The sequence below is a fragment of the Hydra vulgaris genome, chromosome 03 (assembly GCF_038396675.1).
Source record: "Hydra vulgaris chromosome 03, alternate assembly HydraT2T_AEP".
In the NCBI taxonomy this organism is placed as follows: Eukaryota; Metazoa; Cnidaria; class Hydrozoa; order Anthoathecata; family Hydridae; genus Hydra; species Hydra vulgaris.
Window position 1 is genome coordinate 58517501 of NC_088922.1, and position 14557 is coordinate 58532057.

At 26.6% G+C, this 14557-nt stretch overlaps 1 protein-coding gene across 1 annotated transcript in view; it reads right to left on the reverse strand.

Moving 5' to 3' along the window:
* LOC100212580 (midasin) overlaps positions 1-14557 on the reverse strand; it is a 186762-nt gene that overhangs the window by 23643 nt on the left and 148562 nt on the right. The window contains exons 80-86 of the mRNA XM_065793812.1: positions 13942-14022; positions 10251-10448; positions 9575-9700; positions 8942-9139; positions 6675-6848; positions 5272-5474; positions 1-79 (exon numbers count right to left, since the gene is read on the reverse strand). The exon at positions 1-79 is cut by the window's left edge and continues 96 nt beyond it. Coding sequence (XP_065649884.1) covers positions 1-79; positions 5272-5474; positions 6675-6848; positions 8942-9139; positions 9575-9700; positions 10251-10448; positions 13942-14022 — 1059 coding nt within the window. The remainder of the gene's footprint in view (positions 80-5271; positions 5475-6674; positions 6849-8941; positions 9140-9574; positions 9701-10250; positions 10449-13941; positions 14023-14557) is intronic.

Consider the following 14557-nt stretch of genomic DNA (forward strand, 5'->3'; position numbering starts at 1 on the left):
TTTATCCTTACGAAATTGACTTGCAATATATGGGATTACTTTTCGCATGTTTATACGCTTCCCTGTTCGATAGTCACCTCTAAGTTTGTAAAAAAAAAAGCATAAATGTTATTTTAAAGTGTTTTTAGTGTATTATTCAATTATTAAATGTGTTTCTTGTAACTATGAAATTTAAAATTATAGTTTATGTAACAGTGTAATATGTAATGTTTTGTGTGATTGCTGCATTAAGAAACTTTGAATTGTAGGTTACCTGGTAAGAGATACAATAAGAACAAAACGCTTTGAATTTTAAAATAAGTGTAAGAAATTCTATAGAATCTTTAGAATTCTCACCTTTAATTTATTCTTGCTTTCTAAAGCTTCTTGATTTTACTTATTGAAATTTAGTACTTTATAACTATTGAGTAAAGTATCTTATACATAAATTTATTAAACAACATTTATAAACCAATACCATAACATAATAATAGAATCTAAACAATGCAATACTATACTGATCTAAACACTATACTTAGAGTTTGTTTGTTTAAATTATAGATTTAAATTTTAAATGGATAATATGATTTGAAGTTCCATAGGATGATTTGATAATTTAAATTAAACTTTAAACTTATCTTTGGTTTTAATTTTGCAAATGAAAACAAACTACAAGCATTGTCTTGTCATGATGTGACATATAACATAAAAAGTTGTAGGTTGTATGAATAGGAAAACATGAAGATGGGCGAGACTTTTGACGTTTAGTTGATGTGCAAGGAAATAAACTAGATTAAAAACTTTTACAGCATGGATAGACATACAGTAAAAGGATGCAACTTTGCTGAATGACAAGCTAAGCAAGAATGAGTTTTGGTTGATCAAACTAGATGATTGCTTGTTTGATTAGTGACCGTGATATTTATAGAAAAAAGAAAGAGATGCAACCTTTACAACGTTGAGAAAGTGGTCAAGCTTGGCAGATAAAGCAGATACAGCTACATTTACAATTGTTATTTTTCAATATAGGGAATGTCAAGAATATAGCGAGTTTTTTGTAATAAATAACTGAGTTTTGTTGGAGTTAAAATCTACTGCATATCCAAAGCTGTTACAGGAGAGAGATCAGATAAAAGATTGGGTGCTTGTTTTAAGCACTTGATCTTTAATTTTAAGCAATTAAAAACTTTTTGTCAAGAGTATAAACTTGAGTTGTCAGCCAATAGAACCACTTTAGATATAAAGTCAGGAAAATTGTTATTCTAATTATAAAATATATATAAAATTTTTATATGAAGAAACTAATACTAGAGAGAAGACTAATCTGACTCTGACTTCTCCAAGTATCCTAGGAGAAGTCAGAGTGTTTTCTAGAATTTTTAAATATTGGAACCACTTATTTAGCACTTAATTATAGTTTAGCCAGGATTGAAGAAAGTTCTGAAAAACAATTTTGTAAGACTAGGATAGAAATTTTGTCTGAACCAAGTCATAAAAGAATAAAATTAAGAGTTGACTTTAGCATTGAAACCCAGAATAATTTGGACATCTAAGAATAGGTTAATCTATTGAATTGGAATGGCTGGATGAGCATGGCTATTAGATTCAAGAGTCAAATTAGAGGAAAAGTTCTTTGCAAATAACACTGGCTTATTCTGGGGAAAAGTAATAAGATCAGACCCATGAATTAGAAATGCAACATTAAACTTACTTTAGTTATTTTCCAAAAGTCTCAGAACATCTGATTCAAGATTAAGTAAACTGAGAGTAATAGAGTCTAACATCAGACAGGACTGATATTTTGCAATTATAACATTCTGCTTTTATTTTCAAGAGAGATATTCTTGTAAAAAAGACGATAAAATGATAACACTTTGTTATAGCAACTGCAGAAGAAAGTGAAAAACAAGAAGTAGAATGAGACTTAACTTAAAACCATCAAGAAGGAATAAAAGTTTCCATACCTGCTTGGATCTAGGAGGTTAAGTTAGAAGCACATTTATGCATACACAATATGGATATATAAGGATATAAACATATATCTATTTATTTAGATGCAATAAACTTTAGTTTTTGTGTACCTGGGAAAAATTTTATGATTGTTAAACCATTTCTTTCTAACTGTTTTATTAAAGTCACCCTCGAAAGGCAACACTCTTTTTCATTTCCAGTAACTTCTGGGATACATCTGAAGGTTTTACCCTTGGTCTTTTTTTGTTTCTTTTTGTTTCTTTTTTTTTTTGTTTTTTGTTTAATCTACATTAATGATCTTCCTGACAAACTAACATCTAAACTGGCTCTATTTGCTGATGACTCAACTTTATAGTCCTGTCTTGACAAATTTTCTTCTTTTGTCAATCGCTTAGGATGGGCAGCTGACCTTGAACCTGATCTCACTTCTATAACAGATTGAGGCTTGTGGTGGCTTGTGGATTTTGAATCCAGAAAAACTCAGACGTTTACTGCAAGCAACTATTGCAATACTGTGGACATTCCTATATTGATGTATGGTAACCCTCTCATTGAGTCCTCTTCATGATTCCATTCTCTACATACACAAATCTCTTATTCACCCCTGTATGGAATACTGTTGTCATATTTGGACTGGTTCTTTTAATGATGCTCTTTCTCTTTTAGACAAAGTCCAAAAATGCTATCATCTCTAGCTCCATCAACCAAAACTCATTCTATCAAAGGAGCTATCGTCTCTAGCTCCATCAATCAAAACTCATTCTATCAAAGGAGCTATCATCTCTAGCTCCATCAACCAAAACTCATTCTATCAAAGGAGCTATTATCTCTAGCTCCATCAACCAAAACTTATTCTCGTTTGCCTCGTCATTCAGCAAAGTTTCATTCTTTTACTGTATCTGTCTCTGCGTGCTCTAAAAACTATAATTATTTATTCGTCTAATTTTATTTACAGTACTTAAATCCTTTGGAACTCTCTCTTATCTTCTTGTTTTCCTGAATCATACAACCTACAACTACCTAAGTCTTCTGTCAACTGTTTCTTTGCTCTTTATCTCTATTTTTTGTTTTCTAGTAACTCCCAACTTAGCAGTGGTTGGTTGCAACTTTGTTGGGAGTGAATCAAAATTAAAAAAAAAAAAAATACTCACTGTTCTTAATTTTGTAATCTGGAAACCCCTCTTTTCATAATCTCAAATTTCAAAATTAAAAAAACTATGAGCAATTAGAATTATTAGAGCAATTAAAATTATTAGAGCAATTAACTATGAGCTATTATAATGTTACTACTAAGTAATAAAATAACTTCCTTTTCCTAAAAAATTGTTTTTTAAAATTAAATTTGGTTAGACAGAATTTTAGGGTGAAAAAAGTTGAATAATAGAAAAGAAGGCCGTGATTCAATGTGGTTTTTGAGATGATTGGTTATTTCTTTTTCTGGAAAAAGTAGAAGCAGAAGTACAAAAAGTTGGAAAAAGTGCAGAAAAGGCAACACAGGGTTCATGGCAGTTTTAGAAATCCATTTTCCCTGATTTTCACCCGATTTCAAGTACTTTTTCCCCGAGTTCGGGTGGGGAAAAGTATATAATTTTCCTTATTAATGTTGAAGGATATAATACTTTTGCAACTGAATCCATGTTCCCCTAATATTTTTACTAGAATTTTTTATGGAATTAAATACTTCATCTTAATTAATTGATAGCAATCTGTTAAAAGAAGGTTTTTAAGTAATAAAAAGTAGTTATTATAGCTTCTTGATTTTACTTATTGAAATATTAGTACTTTATGACTATTGAGTAAAGTATCTTATACATAAATTTATTAAACAACATTTATAAACCAATACCATAACATAATAATAGAATCTAAACAATGCAATACTATATTGATCTAAATTAAAGGTGAGAATTCTAAAGATTCTATAGAATTTCTTACACTTATTTTAAAATTCAAAGCGTTTTGTTCTTATTGTATCTTGTACCAGGTAACCTATAATTCACACAAAACCATAAAAGTCCAATAAATATAAAAAATATATTTTCAAAAATAACAGTTTGTATCTATCATATAATCTTATATGAAATTAAAAAACATTCCCTGAGTTTTCCCTGATTTTAAAGATTTTCAAAAAAAGTTCCCTGATTTTTCAGAATTTAAAAACTTTTCCCTGGTTTTCCCTGAGTGCCAAAACTTGGAAAATGTTTTTTGGCTTAAAAGACAACATGAGAAAATAAGCAAGATTGCGAGTATCCAAATAGTAGCATTATTGAAAGCTGCACAACCAATGCAACAGCAAAGTGATTGATGTTAAAACAATAATGATGGTGATAATAAGGCAAAAGTATTAATTATAAATTCTCTATCCTTCCTCAGTAGTACCAAAAAATAAAGTTTTATCACATTTTATAACCCAGGTTACCCATCTAGCCTGAACATTACTGTATTAATCCCAAGCCCAGCCCTGATTTGCTAAATAGTAAAACAACATTTTAAGCTGATAGTAAACATAACCAGGAGAATATTTGTAAATTTAATTAAAAAATCTTGTAAAAAAAACTTTATGTATGTGTTTGATCTCCTTTGCCAAGTCTATGAGATGTTAGATATTATTAACAGCAAAACAAAATTTGTTTACCAGGCTTCTTTGAAATCTTTAATCATAAAGACATTTCCCAAGAGGTTTAAGTTCTGAGTTCAATAGTTTTATTACAAATCAACTATTTATATTTAATTTAACTAAATTAACTATTCCCTGTTACAATCAAATCTGTTCTATTAAAAGAATGCAAATCATTCATGCTCAATTTATATTTTTTAAAAACTACTGAAACATTTTCTTCATTTATTGAACAATCTTTAAAAAAAAACTTTATTGTAAGCATTACTTTTTAAATTTTTAAAATTTAAATAAAAGCTTTTAAAAATAAAAACACGATTAACAGCAAGTTACATTTTAATTTAAAAGTTAATTTTTTCCATTTGATAAAACCAGACTATATTATAGGTATATATTTGCATATTTATCATCATAAATATTTATAAATATTATATATATGTAATCACAAGTTATTGCATCAAAAACCTTGCATCAAATCAATATTTATAATACCTTATATGCATAGTACATACATCATATCAATTGTTATCTATATTATCTTATATTTATACTACATGCATCATATTAATTATTATTTGTATTATCCTATATTTATACTACATATACATATCAATAGTTACTTATATTATTGTTATTTCCATTATCATTATCTAAAAGTTTTATTAAAATAAACATTAAAAAAAAAAAAAAAAAAAAAAATTTACTTCATTTTGCTGGCTAATGTAGGTTCAAGCACAAGCCTAAGTTGTTCACATAATTGTTGAGCAAGGTTAGAGGTTAAACGATCATATTTCATCCACATATCTAAAGCTTGCTTTGGATCTTTAATCTGAGATCGCTTTAGAGACAAACTGAATAAACCATTTTCTAGTTCACTACGCAATAGTTCTAATGTTTTTTCTTTTTTCTAAATTACAATACATATATATACATTTAATTTTATGACAGCAAAAAATTAAAAAAAAAAATTTTTTTTTTTGCTCCAATAAAAGTCTCTTAAACCTAAACCCTCATTCATTTAGACAGTTCTAATTCATTTACACTGGCCCAAACAAAATATTATTTTTTTGGTATTAAAATGTAATATTGATATTTTTTATTTAGTTATTCTTTAAAAACTTCTCACATAATGTAATTTCAACATGGATGGCAAACCCCAGTTTTAAAACTGTTTCTTTTTCAAATTAAAAATTAAAAATTAATTTAGCATGTGCTAAAAATTTTTTTCACTTGATTATTATGTAATATGTAAATGTAAAAAATAAATCTAAACAAAAACATAGAAAAAAAAAAAAAAAAAAAAATACTAAGTGAAATGTATTCCAATGGCTCTGAGCAAAAAAAAAAGTGCAACCTTTGAATAACTATTATCTTAACTTTAAAAGTATCCAACATATTCAAGATTTAATTACCAAAGTTTTTTTAAACAATTTGTAGCTCTCACACTTATTATTATAGTGCTCATCAAAATTTTCATATTCAATGACATTTTTGTTCACAAACAAGAGAAATGAATGAACATTTAAAATTATAGAAGCATGATCAAATAAATTATTTAATAAATATAAAAATAACAATAGAAAAATTAGTTAATAAAAATATTAGGATGAAATAAAAAAAAGTTTTTAAAGTGCAAGTCATCTTATTGCTTAAAAAATAATATTTTTACTATCCCTGGAATTAAGAAGGAACAAAACTAAAATTCAGTGAAAATATAAAAAATTATCATCAAAACATATATTCACTACACCATTACTTGTATAAATACACAGGCTTACAAAACCCATTAAACAATATTTTGTATTTTAACCCCCAAATTTATTTTTTTGAAAATTTCACTGCATTCTGCCTCAATATGTTCTGTGTAAAAAAATAACATTGTATTTCAAATATAAAAATTATCTGTTGTTCAAGACCATTGAACGTTGGGAGGATCACTATTATTATCCAAAATTTTCTTCTTCTTAAAAGTAAAAACCCTAAAAATAATTTCTGAGCTATCTTTTGAAATACAAATCCATTTTAAAAAGCTGCAAATTCAGAAAATATTCACAAAGCAAAAAAAAAAAAAAAAAAGTAAGAAAAAAAAGTACTTTAATGAACTTACTTCCAAATCAGTAGAAAATAATGCATTTTCATCAGTAAAAAAATCTGTCTTATAATCTTTATAGATAGTAAGTTCATCTGTTTTTTGTGAATCATGATCAGTAGTATCTTCTGAAATTTTTTCTTCCATGTCATCATCTTTTATAGGGTCAATTAACTCATTTACATCTGAAATCTTTAAAAAATAAATAAATAATAATATATCAAATGATTTTTAAAATTTAGTACAAAGTATTATGCTAAAAGATTTTTTTAATACTGCATTTTGATCAATGTTGTAGTAAATGAGTACATAAACGTTTTTTTTTTTTTAAACATCTTCACTTCTAAAAAAGCTGCAAGCAATCACTATTAGAGTTGGAAGTTACTGGAAGAGAAAAGAAGAAATTTTTAAAGCAAGATAACGATTGACAGACAACTTAGAGGATTGCAAATTATATGAATCAGGAAAACAAATTCTAAAGGACTGATGTTCAAGGAAAAAAATAGAGGAATAAGAATTTTTGGAGCACTTAGGAGTAGTCACAGTAAAAGGGTGGGACTTAATTGAATTACGAATTTTAGTAAAGGCACAAGAAAGGCTAGCTCTTTAGAGCAGGGCCCATTATAGCATTTAAAGAAAAGAGAAAGAGAAGCAACATTATGACAATGCGATAATGGTTAGAGGTTGGTTGCAAGATGGTTAGAGGTTGGTTGCAAGATGGTTAGAGGTTGGCTGTTTTTGCACCTTGTCTAAAAGAGAAAGAGCATCATTGGAAGATCTGCCCCAGATATGGCAACAGTATTCCATACAAGAACAGATTTACAGAGATAAAGGATAGAATTCGAAGTAAGAAAGCGTCGAGAATGATAAAGAGATGCAACCTTAGCAGATGGTAATTTTGCAATGGACTTAATATATGGTTTTTGAGAAAGATCGGAAGTAAGAGTTAATCCTAGAAGATAAAGGGTAGATGACTCATCGAGTACATTACCACTCATAAATATAGGAAAATCTAGATAATTGCGATAGCGATTAGCTGAAAAAAAAAAAGAGTTTTATCTGAATTGAAGTTCACCAGCCACTCAGAGCTCCATGCTTTAACAGAAGTGAGATCCTTTTCAAGCTCAAACGCCCGTCCAAGCGATCAGAGAGTGTTGACTTTTTATCAAGACAAGAATAAATTGTAGCGTAATCAGCAAACAATGCCACTTAAGATGTAAGAATTTTTAGAAGAAGGATAGAATAAGGTACCCTTAAAGTTACAGGAAATGAGAAGAGCGCTGTCCATCAAGAACAACTTTTACACTATGATTGGAAAAGAAAGATCCAATAATCTTAAAGATGTTACCAGATACACCATAAGAAGAAAGCTTATAGAGAAGACCAGCACGCCAGACTTTATCAAAAGCTTTAGAAATGTCAAGAGCGATAGCCTTAACCTCTCCATCTCTATCTAATGCATGATAAAATCTATCGATTATTACTGTTAGCAAATCAGCTGTAGAACAAGAAGATCGAAATCCATATTGATGATCAGAAAGTAAGTTTTTAGATTCAAGATGAAAGATTAAGTGTTTGTTAATTAAAGATTCAAAAACCTTGCTTATGATAGGAAAAAGACTAATGGGACAATAGTTAGACAAGTCAGATGGCTCTCCAGAGTTTTTGAAAATAGGGATAACAGATGCTGTTTTCCAGCAGGCTGGAAAACAAGGCTCTGATAAGCACTTGTTAAATAGTTTTGAAAGTATAGACGAACGCTCTGGAGAACACTTTGGCAAGGCTATAACAGGTATGTTGTTCAGATCACAAGCTGTGAGGAGTCTAAGTAGTAAATTACTTTAGATACAGAAGCTGGAGCGATGCAAAGGTCAGGCAATGAATTAGCATGTTTGTCGGCTATATCAATTAGAATGCAACTAGCGGAATCAAGAGATGATATTGATGAGAAGTTTTTAGTAAACAACTCAGTTTTTACTTTAGGTGAAGTGACAAAATCTGATCCATACAAGAGGCGAAATAACAGATTTACCCTTGTTATAGATACTGTTAAAGATTTTCTGTAAGTCACAAGTGCCTAATTTTTGAGATGAAATACGAAAACAAAACCTTTTTACAATGGTTTCTAATAGTAGTAAACAGACATCTGTTTACTCAAGAATTGTTTTGCTGATAGATATAATTTAATACCTTATAAATGGTTTTTTAATCAAGACATACATATAACTTTTTACAGAGTATAAGAATATCTGCTTTTTGTCACAGAAAATTACAAAATTTCTAACCTTAGCATTTTTGTTTTTAGAACTGTCATCTATAGCTGATTCATCTTCCTCCTCAATTGCAGATGAACTATCTTCAATTGTTATTTTTTGTAATTTATCTTTGATTTGTGACTGGGTCGCACTATCAACTATAAGTTGATCATAACTTGATTTATTATCTTTTATATGTTGATAAGATTCATTATCATTTTCATTTCCCTAAAAATATATAAAATACTCTTAAATTGGCTATAACAGATTTAACAATAATAACAATATGTTATAATAAAATTAATACACAATAACTAATAATAAAAGTGAAAGATTTCAGCATTTATCATAAATTCCAGCCACCTCACATCAAGAACTGTCTAACCTCTCCATCTCCTCTCCCTTTTTAACCATATTTAAAATTAGATTTAAATCAATGCTAAAAGTGGTTTACATTAAACAAAGTTGTCTTAACAAAAAAAGTTTCAAGTTTCATGCTTTATTTAAACACAGATTTAATGTGAAAAAAATTAATAAATATCACACTGGTATTTTAAGAAACAGACTAAAATAAAAAACCTAATAACAATAAGATAATTAATAACAATAAGAAATTTTATTATTATTATTTTTCGAATAAATTTTATATAGAAATTTCATTACTCCTTCATCAGCTGAAGATTCATTTTCTTCTGCATCAAATGCTTTTCTTTTCTTTACTTCTACAGACTCAGCTGTCTCTTCAGTGCGATTTTCATTGCTTTGTGGAATGCCTTTTCGTTTTTGACCCTTATTCAACCAATAAAAATAATATTTAGAATAAATCGAAACTTGTTTAAAAAAATTTCATAAAAATAATTAATAAAGTATCATTCTTATATACATAATATATATATATATATATATATATATATATATATATATATATATATATATATATATATATATATATATATATATATATAATATAGTATATTCTCTGCCACCTCATCGTTTTGCATCTTAACTTTTTTTTGGATAAAGTAAACTTCAAAATAAGACATTTTTATTTTATTTAGCCTGTTATTTTTAGCCTATTTTAATTAGCCTATTAACATAATTTTAATCATTTTTAATAGATGTTGGGTGTGATAAAAGGTTTAAAAGATTTTAGTGATGAAAGTCCTTATGTAAAATAATTTTTGTTTATGAAATGAATTTACCTATGGCTACCATTTGGTGATTGCATAAAATGAATTATGAATGTTTAAGTCATCATATTACAGTGCAAATAATTCTTCATTTTTAAATTTATATTTAGCAAATTGGTACACTTTAATAATTAGAAGTTAAAAATTACTTTAGTTTGGGTAGAACGTTGTTTGGTGAGACTATCATTTGAGCTTAAATTTCCCTTTAAACCAGTGCTATCTGCATTACCATTACTGTTGTCATGTTTTTCATTTTCTTGAACTTGTTCAATTTGAGACTTTGAATTAGATAGCATATTATTATCTGGGGCTTGTTCTGCATACTCGGATGAATCTTTTGGTTGAAGCTAAAAAAAAGTTTCAAATATTTTTGGTTAACTCAAAAAGTAAAATGCAAAGTAAGTCTTTAAAAATAAAATGAAATCTTTGTAAAAATTTTTGAAGAGTTTTTAAATATTATCTATCGCATAAAATTTATTGGATTATATTTTATAGTATGCATGCTAACAATGTGTCATGAAATTTGTTATGCACTTTATTACATAATTCTTATTTATTAATATTTAATTTTTTAATTATTTTTTTGTTTGTTTTGTTTTTATTATTATTATTGTTTTTAGGGTACTTTGTTTTTACCATTATATATTTAATTATATAAGACACTTGTTAAGAATCATGTTAAGTTTATACGACACTTGTTTAAAGCAGAAGTTCTAAAATAGTATTTAGCAGTATTATTATTATTATTATTATTATTATTATTATTATAGTATTAGCAATAGCAGTATTAGCAATAATATTATAGTATTAGCAATAGTATTAATATTATTATAACTACTATATATCATAATTAGCAATATAATATATATTATATATTATAATATTTATTATATTATATATAATATATTATTATATGTTATAAATAATTATATATAATATTTATTATTATATAATAAATATTATATATTATAATTAGCAATTATTATAATAATTATAATTATTATATATAATTATAATTATTATATATTATAATTAACATTATATATAATATATTATATAGTATAATTAAAATTATATATCATAATTAGCAATAGTATTAAATATTATAGCATTAGCAATAGTAAATAGCAAAAAAGTTAAAAGCAGAAGTCCCAAATTAGTATTTCCATGAATCATGTTAAGTTTATACAACACTCGTTAAGAATCATGTTAAGTTTATACAACACTCGTTAAGAATCATGTTAAGTTTTCACTTTTATTTATTATTCTTTATATACATCGAGTTTCTCAACAAAATCTCAAGTTTTTGTGAACTATAAATAAACATTTAATTTCAAGTAATATTCAGCAAAATGTTTTCTTAAGTAAAGAATAAGTAAAGAATGCAAAAGAAATTAATGAAATTAATATATTTTGCATATTTAGTTTTTTCTATTCAAGCCAGAGTTTCTTTTTTGAAGACACCATGTCTTATCTCGGACTGTAGCAGCACCAGGAAAATTCCATTCTTCAATATGAAATCATTATAGTTCTTGATCAAGTTGCAGATTTAAGGAAAGTTAAAAGATAAACAATTTATTTCTACTATAGTTCATAACGTTTTTTTAAAAAATATTTTAATTTCTTTACTTGCTAGTTAATAAAAACTCTTCTTGCTGATAATATAAATGTCTATGCTGGTTTCAAAACAGGAACTATTGTGTGCTTAGAAAGGAAATTAGGAAAAAAATACATAAATGATTAATACTAAATGAATGTACCTTGCATCACAATGAACTTCCATTCCAAACAGAATTCCAAAAAGTTGATGGCTGTACAAAATGTTTACCAATTTTCAGAACCTGGGAAGCAAACTACTATGGATTTCTACCTGAACCCACAAGAAATTTACCAAAATTTGTAATCCAGCGATGTTAAGTATACCCAGTAAAGTAATTAATGATTTAAAAAGTAAATTAATGATTTAAGTTATGATCAAAGATACTTAAATATTAACTTAAAACTTAAGAAGAATTTGTCAATCCCATATTTTTCAAATAAAATTTCAGAAGGATTTGTTAGTTACATATTTTTCAAATAAAAATTAGATCACTGAACAATGTAGGATGGTTGACTTTAGGATTTTGAACCATGGCTTTGAGTAGAAGTATAAAATGGAAACAAAATGATTTAAAATTAACAATTAGATTGAATAATAAAAAACTGTTTACAGAGGTCAATACTATATTATCATGTACTTGGGTAGGGAAGCTTGTCACAAATATATTTTAACTTAACTGAAATCTTGGGAGATTAAATCAACTTTTAAAACCAAAAACAATTTTATGGTTTTTTAAAATTTATTTATTAAAAAGCTTAATTTTTATAACTTATTTATATGTATAAAACATCTGTATAAAAATGTAATTGTTTTTATTTTTTAAACTAAAAGTGTGAAACAACCAATTTAAGTACTGAAAAAAACTTTTTTTTAATATTCTTACAGATGATAAATAAAGCAATTTTTACTACTTTGTTATTTTACTTTGATTACTCGCCATTCAGTTTAGACAATTTACTAAAATAATATTGTTGGGGATACTGCAAATCTGCGTTTTTAGCATTGGATAATACCGCGTACCTGCACTACAGATTTTCTACTGGTTAAAACTTTACATTTTTTTATTTCAACAGATTTTGGGTGCATTTTAGCATAGAGAGTTTTATTCATGTTCTATGTAATGTCAACAATAGGTATTTTGGTGTAGAAAATTATTAATTGGGTATTATAGTAGTTAATGCTAGTTACAAGGATTTGTACCCGACAATATCTAACTGCTTATTGATAAATACTTTTCCAACCTAATACAGATTACAGCTTACTATAAAAGTGTGAAATCCACTCTGACCTAATATATATTATGGCTGAAGCCACTATAAAAAACACTATAAGTATTTAAATCAATATAAAAATAAAATTCTTTAAATAAAAATTTAATATTAAAAATTAGAGCATAATAAATGAAAAAAGAAATCATAAAATAAAAAAATAATAATAATAACAAACTTCATAATAAAATTTGTTGCATATAAAATTTAATAATAATTTTGTAAATGAAAATGTTGGAGCATATTTGTATCTATTTATTATAGATTAAATACAGATAAAATAAAATGTAAAAAACATCAGTGCTACCAATAAAAAATATTGCAAAGTTTCCAGTCTAATTGAAATCATTTATAGACTTTTATACAAATTTTTATGCTGATGTATATACAAATTTCACATAAGCAAAAATTCATAAAAGCAAATATATTATCTAACAATATAAATGAAGTTAAAAGCAGAAGTCTCAAAATAGTATTTCCAATCAGTTACTTGGAATAGCGTCAACATAGAGCAGCGACTAAAGCACTACTATCAATAGTGTCAAATTGGTACACCCAGATTACAAAGATAGCCTAATTACATTAAGTTGGAAAAAATAAAAATATCTCAAAATTAAAACCTTTGGTAAACCACCAAAATCAAAACCACATGATCTACAGATTTTAAAGCCATGTTTGGATACCGTTATTTTGTAAAAATATAAATGTTCACTATAAACCTAAGTTTGAATATATCCCAACAAACTGTCACATAATATTATTAATAATTTAACAAATAAAATAGATCTAAATTATATTTTATTAAAATTGTTCATAAATAATAAAAATATAATTCTATTTTCTATTCATTTCTTGTTTGTTTGAGAATCTAAAAAAACGCTAGACCAAACTTCAAAAAATAATAATTCAATCACAAAATGCAAATTTTGTTATAAATAAAAATCATCAAGTTATATTAGGTAGTAAACTAACTGAATGGTTTTCTGTTTGAGTCATTTCTTCTTGATCAGACATGACTTCTTGATCCAGCATTGTTTCATCTGATTCATCAGCCTAAATAAAAATAACATTACAGAAATTTTAAAAGTTTATTTCTCTTTTAATGTTAACATTTTTATATTTATATTTTTATATTACTCATTACTTGCTAATAAAAATCATAACTAAATATTTATAATAAGAACTGTGCATATGGTTGTTTATCCAGTATTTTTTATTTATATTTTATACCAGTATTTTTTATTTACAACCTTTTATTTAAATTAACATGTTTTTTTTTTTGTTGAAATGGAATCTTTCGATTGGATTTTTATTATCTTTCAGATTAGCTCTGAGACTTAAATCATTAGTGTAGTCCCGATAAAATTGCATTATAAAATTGATTCCAGGGCTGACAATACAATAAAAGGGTGGCTTTCCACCATCCCCCTGTTTGTAAGTTGTTCCAAAATTGTGCTAACAATTTTTTGCTAGCTTTTAGACTGCCAAGCAACCAAGGGACATCTTTTAGAGTGCCAAAGAACCAACAGACACCTTTTTTGTAGAAGAATCTTGCTATTGATTTTTCACAGCCTTTTAGGCAAGCTAG